Source organism: Chlorocebus sabaeus, chromosome 10 (genome assembly GCF_047675955.1).
Source record: "Chlorocebus sabaeus isolate Y175 chromosome 10, mChlSab1.0.hap1, whole genome shotgun sequence".
Classification (NCBI taxonomy): Eukaryota; Metazoa; Chordata; class Mammalia; order Primates; family Cercopithecidae; genus Chlorocebus; species Chlorocebus sabaeus.
This window is the reverse complement of record NC_132913.1, coordinates 56,232,063-56,245,901: the sequence shown is the minus strand read 5'-3', so window position 1 is coordinate 56,245,901 and position 13,839 is coordinate 56,232,063. Positions and strand designations below refer to the sequence as shown.

Below are 13,839 nucleotides of genomic sequence, written 5' to 3'. Positions count from 1 at the left end.
CTTTAAATTGGGCTCCTGGAGATGTTTGGATTTGCAATTCTGGCCTAAAACAATTCCTGCTTATGAACTGAGCAGTGTGACACACAAAGACACATCCCTTATCCCTATCCCCATCCCAGGCAGACCCTCTGTGCATGACAGTGCAGGTGAACAGCTTTGGGGGCTACTACTCACATCACAGTCTGTACAGCAACAAAGTTATCTCTCATTATATTTATCATTCGTTCATTCATTCACTCACTCTCATTAATTAAGTACATGTTGAACAGAGTTAGAGGCTAACACAAGAAGAAGGAGACAGGCAATTTCATCTGTCTTGCTCTCTGAAGCATAAATTATATACATACCTGGTACAGAATTGAAGCTTACATCATCAATCATTATCTTTTATATATCTATTATAGGTTCAAAAAACTGTTACAATTCTAGAAAAATCAACTCAATCTGGTGATCTTTCAAGCCTGCTTTTTCTTTAAAAAAAAAAAAAAAAACCTTCAGAAGTCTTTTTCCCCCTCCAACAATTTTCTTAAAAGAAGCTAGTGTGGTCAAATAAAGGTTTGGAGGTCTGAGCTCTCCCCTTCATGCTTGTTCAGTCCTCTTCTTACCCCTTTTTCATAGAACACAGTTTGAAAACTGCTAATCTCTTAAACACCACCCTCTTCATTCCCAGACAAATCTAAAGTGACTTGCTTAAGGATATTTGGTCCTTTCCTAGCAGAACCAGGGCTAGATCCCCAAACTTCTGCCCTCAGGTCATCACACCAACTATTCCTCCCTGCTCTTTGTCTGTCTGGTTACAGGGTGATCTCTGCAGTTGTACTGAGTGCGACAGCTCTTGGAAGAACTTTCTCTTACACCCCAAGTTATGCAAAAGCTAAAATATCAGCTGCACGCTTTTTTGAACTGCTGGACCGACAACCCCCAATCAGTGTATACAGTAGTGCAGGAGAAAAATGGGTAAGTGTTGGAATACTATGCAGCCATAAAAAGGGATTTGTCCTTTGCAGGGATAGGGATGAAGCTGGAAACCATAATTCTCAGCAAACTAACACAAGAACAGAAAACCAAACACCGCATGTTCTCACTCATAAGTGGGAGTTGAACAATGAGAACACATGGACACAGAGCAGGGAACATCACACACTGGGGCCTGTCAGGGGATGGCTGGGGGTAGGGGAGGGATAGCATTAGGAGAAATACCTAATGTACATGACAGGTTGATGGGTGCAGCAAACCACCATGGCACATGTATACCTATGTAACAAACCTGCACATTCTGCACATCTACCCCAGAAGTTAAAGTCTAATAAAATACATAAATAAAATGTGTAAGTATTGATGAGGGGTAAGGTTGTGCGTGTGTGTGTGTGTGTGTGTGTGTGCAGGACAGCCATTAGGGATGGCCATACAATACCACTTGGCTTCTAAATTCCTGCTGTGTATGGGTTCATTCATACGTACTCGGAGTGGACACAAAGTAGATCTATAACTACAAAGGAATAAAGTAAATTAGCATCAACAATTATTCCTAAAGCTGGCATTTGAACAAGGCGATGACTTTCAATGAATGCTAAATTCTGTGTAATATAAAATACGCTTAGTTCTTGAATGAATGAAGCCAGTTGTCCTCTGAGATCTACCTAACCACTGTGTTTTCTATTGATGTTCTGATACGGAATGTAGAAAAATCAATTCTTCCTATCCAATAACATTGATTTAATTCATGTTCATCTTGATTCAAGTTTTAGCTTATGTGGATGTCCAGAAAATTAATTCAATCTCGACAAAATATCTTCTTCTACTTGATAGATATGTATTTTTAAATCTTCTCTACGTATTTTTGAAAATTTTAGTATGTTCCAGAAAGCAAAGCAAACCTAAACACTAGTAAAGCTAAGCTAAATTCGTTATCTTTCTAAATTTGTAAAATTTCTCCTTCAGTTCAGTAAATGTAAAGTTTCTGTGTGGTCTGTTAAATGTCTATCCATTTCTAGAGTTTATAGGTTAGAGAGTTTTAAGCACACCAAAGTACAATAGAAAATATTCACCTTTGCAGTACAGACCTCAGGTAACTTTCTTTCTAGGTCGTTTTAAGTGTAACATTATTTTTAGTCTTTGGGGGAACAAAGCTATAGGGTTTGGGCAGTTACTGGCTTCTGTGATGTAATATCTTCTAGCTGTTCTCTTCTATTCAGAATGTCAGGAATGGATGGCAAGAAAATTCCCTTAGGTTAGACTGGGAATGGGGGAGTCAAATGTCTTTAATTTTGTTGCCCAAGCCTTTCTTTATACTACATCTTTCAGAATAGAAAATGGAATGTCCTTTTATTAAGTTACTGTCTCTATACTTTGCATTTTGGCAGCATGGTTTGAAGGTATCTCAAGTAAGGATTTTAAACTCAAGATTTAGGTGTGTTTTCAATATTCTAGGCTCCAGTAAGAGCATCTCTAATTTTGATCCTCCCATCCACAGAACAACTTCCAGGGGAAGATTGATTTTGTTGATTGTAAATTTACATATCCTTCTCGACCTGACACGCAAGTTCTGAATGGTCTCTCAGTGTCGATTAGTCCAGGGCAGACACTGGCATTTGTTGGGAGCAGTGGATGTGGCAAAAGCACCAGCATTCAGCTGTTGGAACGTTTCTATGATCCTGATCAAGGAAAAGTGGTAAGCCACGCAACCTTTTTGAGAATTTTGCCTTCTGCAGACTATTTCCAAGTTTTTGGCTTCAAGTTTTTGCTTTGCCAGACTCACTTTAAAATGCTTGCCTTAGGCATTACCCCATGCATATTTTCCAGTCCCAGTCATTTGCTGCTTCACCTTATTCTCCCTCACAATTTCTAATGTCAGATTTTCCCCAGTTCCAGATGGCCTGCTGACCAGTTAGGCAAAGAAAACTGGGCACACTGCAAAGCTGGAGATGAGTGTATTTAATAGAAGCATTCATTTACCCGTAAATGGAGCAGAAAGTGCAGACTAATCAGGAAACTAATGACCAGGAATGAAAAAAGTAGAGTGATAAGGGAAATAATGATAAATGAGCAAGAAAGGAGATTTAGCATGAAAAGATCTAAGACAATCCGTGTTCAAGAAGGTGAAATCTAAATAAGGCAAGGAACTCAGATTGAGAGCCATGTACCGTAAATCTTTGGCAAGGATATTTGAAATTTTGGTGAATAGCTTTGTTATTTATTTTTCATAACATTTATTTCTCTTTTCTGTCCTTTTTTTCTTTCTTTAAAAGTAATATATACAGAAGGTCACAAAATCAAATAATAAACATTTATAATGAAAAGTTGCTCCCTTGCTTTATGCTTACACTCCCACTCCACATTTCTCTGCCCAAAGTCAACTATCTTTGACCACTTGATGTTTTTTGATCTGCCGATGATTACTTTTATGTCTTTAAATAATGTGCTCCTGCTGTTTCATGATTTAACAAATTTAGACTCTCTGTGATTTATTCTCAAGAGATAAAAATCTACTTACCCTCACCACCTCCTCCTTTTTCCTACCTCCTCCCAATATAGTTATATCATTTTTTAGACCTTCTATTTATAAATTTGTAAACTTCTGATCTGCTTCCGTTGCTCTTCCACCACCTGTAGATAGTTCCTCTTGAATTCTCGCTTTCTAAAATAAAAATGTTAGCAATCCTACCTTTATTTTCACCTCTTACTCCCTTCTTTTACCTCTTAAGTTCTAACTGCACTATTATCAAGAATTCAGAACACATTCTGTTTATAACATTATCTTTCCTGCTTTCACTCTAAGTTGATTCTAAAAGTTGAAAACCAATTGACAGCTTTTTAAATGATTATGTAAATATTGTTCATCCCTTAGTCAAATAGTGAGTTACATTTGTATTATATTTTTTCTTGATTGTTTTTCTGAAAGGTTTCTTTTTTTCTTGTATTCTTTGTCTTTATGAAAACCTTTGTGTTCTTCCAATGTCCCTCTCCGGCCATCTATTCTCTCATTTCTGTCACTTGCAACCTTTGCCTGTTGAACAGTTGTTGTCCTGTGAGTTCCCTGTGATATTTCCTTGGATTAGATCCATTATTTCATAGTACCCATAAATTCCCTTTTCATAGTTTTCACCCCTCTTTGTTGGAGCTCATCCACAAGCAATTTTCTAAGAAATCGTTCATAGATATAGGTCTGAAAATGTTTTATTTTGCTCCATACTTGATTCACTGTTGAATGCTAATATTTTGAAAGTGGCCTTTCTGACTTCCCTGAATAGTATAATCTTTAGTGTAATGAGGACAGATAACATTATGAAAAGACAAGCTGAGAAAAACTTGAAAGAGGCAACTAAAGATTTCCTTGCATAAAGCAAAGCAAGGAAACAAGCAAACAGAAATTGGCAGAATCCAGGAAGTTATAAAAATAAGGACTAAGTGTTGATTTCCTATAGTTTATAATCACTTCTGTTATTAAGTTGAGGTGTAAAGATTTTAATTTGTTTGAAGGTATTTGGTAACTGATGAACCTAGAAAGCCCATTGTAACCAGAGGTATAATTCCAATAAGTCAGAGGGTGCAATTTTCCAAAATGTCAGTTCTGTCATGCCTCCAGCCAACATAGATTGTGAACTATGCAAGATACAGGAAACTGAATCCCTCATATTTACTTTTCCAACATTAACATGTATATTAAGTATATTTATCTGAATATGCCCAGTGAATGTTCTGGTGACAGGTAGAAAGCAAGGCCAATAAGGAAAATCATTATGACTTCTTGCATTTCATAGGCTCAGTATATTTTGTTATATCATCATAAAACTTTTCTACATACATTTTAAGCAGAAAACCTACTACTTTTTAAACATTTTTTTCAAAGTCCTCTTTGCTCTTAAGCTACCAAATGCAGGCATTCAATATTTTCAACATTTATTTGGATGCCTATGATGTGCCTGTTACTGCATGAGGCCCTGTGGGAGATTCTAAGGACCATGAAACATGTCATCTGTCTTCTAGGAGCTTACAATGTAGCACATTTAGAAGAATGAGCAAACAGCCCCAGTGTTTAATTATTAAATTGTGTTTTGCAGACTTCAGTGCTATGGAAAATGAGTAGAGCAAGATAAGCCAGGGCTAATTGTTATTGAGAAATGCTTTATATTTTTTCTAATAGTGTTTGCTTTTTCCATTACTTAGAAATTATCTTAAATATAATCTGTTCATACCATTTATCACCATTTTCTCTGAAATAATAGGGCCAAATACTTTACAGTAGTACATTAGGCACACTGTGCCTTTAATATTCTAGGACTTTTTTGTGAACCAGCTTATGTGGTAGATATTCAAGTCCCTGGACTTCACTGCCTAACTAGACTGTGAGTTCCTAGGAAACAGAGATAATATTTTCTTTACGTAGCAGACATAGACTGCTTAGGATGGTGCTTTGTGGCAGGTGATTCAAATATGTTTGTTGATTGACTAAGTGAATAAATGTATTCCTTTTTTACTTGGTTTTATTATCTCAGTTATTCAGAGAATGCCGTTAGTAAAATCAAGAAAACAGGTTTGACCCTTATATTGCCCAAAAGCTTCCCAGAGAAAAATCCTTTCCGTAACTCATGAGTCTCAAAATAGAGCAACCCTGTATATTTGTAGAGAGTGTGCTGCAGCAAAGTAAGGGGAAGTTGTTTCTTACCTGAATACCTGAGCGTCTTTGTCATTTGTTTCACCTGTAGAGCCAGAGTTCAGGAAATAAATAGGACTATAGTCTGATTAGTGTTAACATGGATGCCACTCCTGATAGACATTACATCCAGAGGTCAAAGGCAGCATCATTTATTCCGTAATTTTAGCCTTGGGATTGCTGTCTGTTAAGCAAGCCAAATGTCCTGCATAACACCTAACGCTAGCATATGAACTTTCCTCGCTGCTGAAATTCTGAAAACTTAATGACTTGTCATCTCCTCTATTGGCAGATGATAGATGGGCATGACAGCAAAAAAGTAAACATCCAGTTCCTCCGCTCAAACATTGGAATTGTTTCCCAGGAGCCAGTGTTGTTTGCCTGTAGCATAATGGACAATATCAAGTATGGAGACAACACCAAAGAAATTCCCGTGGAAAGAGTCATAGCAGCTGCAAAACAGGCTCAGCTGCATGATTTTGTCATGTCACTCCCAGAGGTGAGTATGAAGTCAGAGCCATTCCCTGTGGGAGACAAGGATAGGGAGAAGTAGAATGACCAAAGTGTACAGGTTGAGCATCCCTAATCTGAAAATCCCAAATCCAAAATTTTCCAAAATTCAAAACTGTTTGAGTGCCAACATGATCCCACAAGTGGAAAATTTCATACTTGACCTCATATAATGGGCCACAGTCAAAATGCAGTCAAAACTTTGTTTCATGCACAAAATTATTAAAAATATTGTAGGAATTTACTTCTGGGCTATGTGTATAAAGCAGATAAGAAACATGAATTTTGTGGTTAGACTTGAGTCCTATCCCCAAGATATCTCATTATATGCAGATATTCCAAAATCTGAAAAAGTCCAAAATCTGAAACACTTCTGGTCCCAAGCATTTCTGATAAGAAATATTCAATCTGTATTATGATTGTGGCTCTAGAAGGTCAAAGGGTACACAATTTATCTCACAGTGGCCCCAGACTGTCTTAGTTTTTTAAGCAAAAGAAATATCCTTCATCAACATACTCTTTAATTTCGGAAAGTATTGTATTGCCCAATGCTATTTTTGTTGAATTTTTTTGTACACTGGCTTTAGTTTAGCATAGTGGAGAAAAGCCTGAGATTTGGAGCTGACCTGGGCTTGCATCCAAGCTTTGCCACTTAGTAGCTTCGCAGCTTTGGGACAATTATCCTTTCTGAGATTGTCTATTCCATCTGCAAATGCAAGAAAATGACGTTAAAATGAAGAAAACACACTTAATAGCCACATAAAGAAAGCTGCCGCTGGTATTACTGCCATCATCATTATTTCATTACTTGGCAGTGTGTACCATGTGTGGTGGGTAAGTTGCACCTGCCTTGGTGTCTCTTACTTTGCCAGAGCCAAGTCCAGATTTCACACAATATTGTCTCTGCATTTTCCCATCCACCAAAAGTCCCTCTTAGTTTTGATCACAAGAAAAATTAAAACATGGAAACCAAATTATAGGGCCAAATTTTACCTTTTACCTTCTCTACTTACTTTTTAAAAATATCCCTGGGAAAATTGTTTTTCTTTATAAGTGATTATGTTTATAAATTTTGTGGTGTTTGTGGAGGGCTTTTTGTTTGCTCTTTTCACAGTCTCCTAAGTGTTAAGCTCTTGGCCTGGTTCTTACCTGTTAGCCCAATCTATAAGCACGTGGCAATTATGATTTGCTGAATCCAGAGTTCAGAAGCAAAGCTTGTGTGTCTCCTGGGAGACTCATTTATCCCACAAACCCTTATTGAATACCTACTTATTTGGGGCGAGGCGCTGGCATGGAGCTGGTTTACTACATTGTCCTCATACAGACTTGCCCATGGTACCCTTCTCTGAGCGCTTTGTCTCCACAAGGACAAAGCAGATTTTCATGGGTCTCACCTGGCTTGATGGAGCTTTCACCAGGAGGCAAGGGAAGCCGGGGAAGGAAACAGCTCGTGTTGTGGAAGGCAGGAAGAGCAGTAGTCAAGGGACTCAAAGGAGAGACAGATTCCACTTTCACCTGGATTCAGATTTCACTTTCACTGCTTGTTACTTGTCCTCGCACCATTTTCTTACCTCCCTGTGCCTAAGTTTTGTAATCTAAAAAAAATAGGGTGGGTATGGTTTCTGTGTGTATTAAATGATAACCTAGCTAGAATAGTTAGCACAATACCTCTATGGTAAACGCTCTGTGAATGTTAACTAATTTTTATGTAGCCATCCCAGGCATGAGTGATTTTTCTTCCTAATTTTATCTAACACTCACAATAAATATGTGAAGTGAGTGTTAATACTGCACCTCAGATGACTAGCCAGCTCAAAACAATGTGAATAATTTGTTCATGAACACAAGCTAGTAAGCAGCAGAGTGGAGCTTCTAACCAAGGCCTGTGTTCCAGGTTGTCGCCTCCCTAATACAGATATGGACCGGAAGATCTCACAAAGACATTTCCATTCTTGAGATTAGTCCATCTTGGAAGGATTTTTCCAGATAAGAGTGTAGAATCAGACAGTCTCAAATCAAGGAGGATCTCATATATGGGTTCCTACCTGGACACAGGGAGGAGATTGAAAATATAAACCTAAAAGAAATGCAGACATGAGGAATAAAGTCCCCTTGCTTCCCACATCAAAGGTCACAAATTCCATGTTTTTCTTATATTCCTAAGTGGATTTGACATCTTTCATCCTATAGGAGGATTCACTCACTATTCCCTAGTTCAACAAATAAATAATTTAAATTACAGAGGAGAACTTGACATGAGTTCTGTACAGCACAGGAGCAATAACTATTTCTATTTCTCAAACTTACCATACTTTTTTCAGAAATATGAAACTAACGTTGGGTCCCAGGGGTCTCAACTCTCTCGAGGGGAGAAACAACGCATTGCTATTGCTCGGGCCATTGTACGAGATCCTAAAATCTTGCTACTAGATGAAGCCACTTCTGCCTTAGATACAGAAAGTGAAAAGGTGAGTACTGATTTTCTAAAGTCTTATATCATTACAAACGAGTCTCTGGCTGTAAAATTTGTCCTTATAAAATGGCATTATTTTCAATTTTCTGATTTATTAACAGTAGAATTTGGCAATACTTTATGGAACCAAAAGACAATTATCTAGAGCAAGTGATTTAATATAAGATTGCTTCAAATAAAATATTTTACCTTTAAAATAAGAATTGTTTTTAAGATTCTTTAGGCTAAGTGACATTTTTTTCCAAAGGCAAATGATCACCTTTCTTGAATAAAGTGAAATAATCTAGATTATCTGTTATAAATATTTTATAGTTCTAAAGGTATGTGACAGAGAAGGTAGGCCACATACAACACAAAGAAAGAGGTAATATCTGATGTATGGTTTGCATGAAAGAACATGCAATTGAGCAGAACACAATTATGAAATTTAAAATCTATAATTAATGCCATAACAATTGGGATTCCATTTTGGAGAGAGCTAAAATGTCTTCAATGAAGAGCAGTATCAGGAATGGCCACTTAACTGCCACCCTCCATTGTTTTCTTGGTTTCATTTCAGGAAGCTAGACCATCAAATATTGTAAAATTACATAGGGACTTCATAGTTTGCTTCCTTCTTGCTCCACTGAAATTTCTCAGCCTGTGCACTGCCATTGAAATCACTGATGCATTGTGTTCAGAGAATACTTACTTAATCCTCTCTCATGTCAAACCTTTGGGTTTGCCCTCAAGTATAGAATTGTTATTCAGGTCATGTTAACTGAACTCTCATGATGGTGGGCTGGGGAGCAATCATGCATCTTTGCATCAACTTTCCATCTTCTCTTTGCAGACGGTGCAGGTTGCTCTAGACAAAGCCAGAGAGGGTCGGACCTGCATTGTCATTGCCCATCGCTTGTCTACCATCCAGAACGCGGATATCATTGCTGTCATGGCACAGGGGGTGGTGATTGAAAAGGGAACCCACGAAGAACTGATGGCCCAAAAAGGAGCCTACTACAAACTAGTCACCACAGGATCCCCCATCAGTTGACCCAATGTAAGAACCTCAGACACACATGACGCACCAGTTACAGGGGTTGTTTTTAAAGAAAAAACGATCCCAGCAGGAGGGGACTGCTGGGATCGTTTTTTCTTTAAAGAAGAATGTTAATATTTTACTTTTACAGTCATGGTCATACATCAGAATCCAACCTAATTTCTAATGACCTTCCATAACAATTCTGCTTTAGATGTGTATACAGAAAATGAAAGAAACTAGGGTCCATGTGAGGGAAAACCCAATGTCAAGTGGCGGCTCAGCCACCACTCAGTGCTTCTCTGTGCAAGAGCCAGTCCTGATTAATATGTGGGACTTAGTGAGACATCAGGGAGTAAGTGAGACTTTGAACTCCTCAAGGGCAGAGAACTGTCTTGCATTTTTGAAACCTCAGTGCACACAGAGGCGGGTCTATAACAGGCACTCAACAAACATTTCTTGAGCTTGACCAAGGTCAAATTTGAAAAGAACAGAAAGACTGAAGACCAACTGTGTTTCCTGACTAAAGTTGTCTTTTACGTCAAACCAGTTTCCTTTATCTCTAAGGCTGAGGATAGGGAAGGGGTGGATGCTCTCAGGCTGAGGGGGCAGAAAGGGAAAGCATTGGCACGGGCCTTCCAATTAGGGCTACTGATTTATGCTTCAGCTTCAGAGTGGGTGTAGGGGCGGCGAAGCTACCATTACTGTGAGAACCTGCCAGTGTGACTGGAGCAGGGGACTTTCTCCCAGGCCTTGTACTCCTCAGCACCTCCCTGCATACTGATGGTTGTTTTTAGTTTCTGCAAAATTCTATTCATGAAATGAAAATAGTGCACTTTACTTCGCTGTAGTTTCATAAGGTGTTATACAAAAAAGCAAGTAAATATGGCAGAAAAGCACTCGTTTGCCCCTGCTTCTTCAAAACACCACATAATGACATAGAACTAAAGGAGGCAGGAATCTAGAAGAATGAAGAAAACACAGTGATGCCACCTGCAAAATCTTGGGAGCCACAAAGCAAATGGACAACTGATAATAGAGTTACAAGATGAGAGAAAACAAAAATGTAGCCTGTTAGTCGGAGAGCCTAGAAACGTCCTGTTTTGTACCACAGACCCTTAGAAAGGTTCAAGATGTAAAAACACTGAGTCCTTCTGGAAGGAGGAGGCAAGGGCACAGAGGGACTGAAGACAGAGGAATGGGCCAAAAGCCTGTATGGAAACAGAATTGCAGAGCCCTGTCTGCAGCAGGATGGCTGCCTTTCCCCAGTTCCAGCGAGAGACTGAATACTCCCCCTCTGAGGAGGCTCACAGGGAGGTATGCACTGAGAGACACAAGGTGCAGTTGAAGGGGGACAGGGGGACTGAGTGTAAAGCTGTGTATGAACAAAAGAACTTCCAGCCCCTCTCCTCTGGCAGGAGATTGAAGAATGATTTTCTGGGGAAACTGGCCAATCTAAGAAAAGAGGTTGGGCCAGGCGCTGTGACTCACGCCTGTAATCCCAACACTTTGGGAGGCCGAGGAGGGCAGATCACAAGGTCAGGAGATCGAGACCATCCTGGCTAATACGGTGAAACCCTGTTTCTACTAAAAACATAAAAAAATTAGCCGGGCATAGTGGCAGGCGCCTGTAGTTCCAGCTACTCGGGAGACTGAGGCAGGAGAATGGCATGAACCCAGGAGTCAGAGCTTGCAGTGAGCCTAGATCACGCCACTGCACTCCAGCCTGGGCGACACAGCGAAAAAAAAAAAAAGAAAAAAGAAAAGAAGTCAAGGACCCCATCCTTGGAATCCTAAGAAAATTTTCCAGGCATATTACCCTCCTATGAAGCCCACCTGTCAGTCAGCAAGCACCCACTCAATCAGCTTCCCCAGGCTTTTCGATGTCTCCCTCTTGCATGGAAATTGACTTCCAAGGACCACCAGACACTGAGGAAGTATTTTAACATATAAAGCAAAAGCAACAATAGGACAGCTGGACAAAGGAAAGTAGAACTAACAAAGCCAATGCAGTGATTAGGAAAACACTCAAAACATGGTAATAAGTGTATTCAATGAGTCAAGATAAGATATTTCCATCTATTTAAATAAAAACAGGAATCAATAAAAATGAACATATGAAAAAGAGCTCTTGTCACAGAAATGAAAACCTTGAGAGCAGCACTGCACCCACAGTTCCCACAGACCTATCCTGCCATCATGTTTTCTCCCTACTCCAGTTTCCTCCCAAGCTCACTCTACATAGATGGTTTTTCTTCCCTTAGCCAACAAATTAAATTCTGCCTATAAATTAAGCTGGGACATTAGGATATGGAGGTTTATTATTTATGTCTCTTTTCCAGTGTTTCCTGGTATATAACAGCTAACAGCAAAGATGGTTTAGCAAGTTAACTAGTCAGGCCAGAATTCTTGATGGTTGCCAAGTCAGGAGGCAGATGGTGAAGGAATGCATTCTGATTATGAAAAATGGCAATGACAAGTTGCAGAGTAAAGATGCCTTTTAGAGGAAATTAAAGTTTGCAATAAATACATGCTAATCCTCTAATTTTGATTTAAAAAGACTAAAGTTATTGTTTTGGCTTGCATTTAAAAGAGCAAGAGCATAGACTCTTGTGCTGGGAGGTGGCCAGTATCCTGAAAAGGAATTTATGGAGTCTGAAAGAGGAATTAATACAAATTATATTTTCTTTTTTCTTTTTTTTTTTTTTTTTTTTGGAGACGGAGTCTTGCTCTGTCCCCCAGGCTGGAGTGCAGTGGTGCGATCTTGGCTCACTGCAAGCTCTGCCTCCTGGGTTTACGCCATTCTCCTGCCTCAGCCTCCCAAGTAGCTGGGACTACAGGCGCCCACCACCACACCCGGCTAATTTTTTTGTATTTATAGTAGAGACGGGGTTTCACCGTGTTAGCCAGGATGGTCTCGATCTCCTGACCTCGTGATCCGCCCGTCTCGGCCTCCCAAAGTGCTGGGATTACAGGTGTGAGCCACCGCACCCGGCAAATTATATTTTCAAATAAGATACTTGAAAGTTATTGATGAGAGGGAAAAGATTGACTAAAGAGGGCTTGAAATTGAGGAAATAATCGCGGCTCAGTGACAAGGTAGAAGATTACAGCTTCAAAAATGAATAAATAGATAGCATTTCATGTTATTTTACAATACCAGGGGGCGATGATGTCTACATTTTTAACCTGCATCCTCTATCGCTGACAAAGATTTGGTCTCTGCAATTTTACCTCATTGTTTCTCAGAAGACCAAGGGGTTGGCTTACTTTGCTCTGTTTAAACTTATTGCAAGTATTTCTGTAATTTCCTAATGTTTTCATAATGTGTTGGTGTTGTGATCAGACTCTCCTCATAACCCCAGTTAATAAAAGTTAACAGGAAAAAAAAAATAGAAGGATTGGAAGATAAAGTTGGGGAAATTTCTCTGAAAGTAAAACAGAAAGATAGAGATGAAAAGTAGGGAAAAAAAAAGAAAAGAAAAAATTGAGGGTAACAATTCAGGTGGTGCAATAATTAGTCAGTAGTCTAGTTCCAGAGAGTTCAGAGAAAACTGAGGGGCAGAAATTATTTTTAAAAATAGTCTAAGAACATTTCCTATAATTGAGGAATATGAATTTCCAAGCTGAAAGAGTTCACCTAACACTGAATATATTAAATAAAAATCCTATTTGGGCACATTATGAAATTTTAGAAAACGAGGGAAAAGGAGAATATTTTCCAGGAGAGAAGGGGGAATGTGTGACATATAATCGATAAAGAATTATAATGATGTGACCGGGCACAGTGGCTCATGCCTGTAATCCCAGCACTTTAGGAGGCTGAGGCAAGAGGATTACTTGAGCCCAGGAGTACAAGACCAGCCTGGGCAACCTGGCAAAACCCCATTTCTAACAAAAAAGGAAAAGCAAAAATTAGCCAGGCATGGTGGCATGAGCCACTCGGGAAGCTGAGGTGGGGCAATGCTTGAGTCCAGGTGGTTGAGGCTTTGGTGACCCAACATCGCGCCACTGCCCTCCAGCCTGGGCAACAGAGCAAGACCTTGTCTCAAAAAAACAAAACAAAACAAACAAAAAAAGAGCTCTAATGACATAGGACCTTTTGACAATGAAACTAAAATTCATAAATATTTGCCTTCAAAATTCTAAGGGGAAATCATTCTATATGTAGCAAAGCTATTCTCA

The 13,839-nt window shown here is 39.1% G+C and overlaps 1 protein-coding gene across 1 annotated transcript in view; it reads left to right on the top strand.

Annotated features, from left to right (window-relative positions):
• Positions 1-13,413, top strand: part of ABCB11 (ATP binding cassette subfamily B member 11) — a 100,126-nt gene extending 86,713 nt beyond the window's left edge. Inside the window, exons 23-27 of the mRNA XM_073019793.1 lie at positions 801-957; positions 2,474-2,671; positions 5,946-6,152; positions 8,485-8,631; positions 9,469-13,413. Coding sequence (XP_072875894.1) covers positions 801-957; positions 2,474-2,671; positions 5,946-6,152; positions 8,485-8,631; positions 9,469-9,669 — 910 coding nt within the window. The 3' untranslated portion in view covers positions 9,670-13,413. The remainder of the gene's footprint in view (positions 1-800; positions 958-2,473; positions 2,672-5,945; positions 6,153-8,484; positions 8,632-9,468) is intronic.
• The last annotated feature ends 426 nt before the right edge of the window (positions 13,414-13,839 follow it).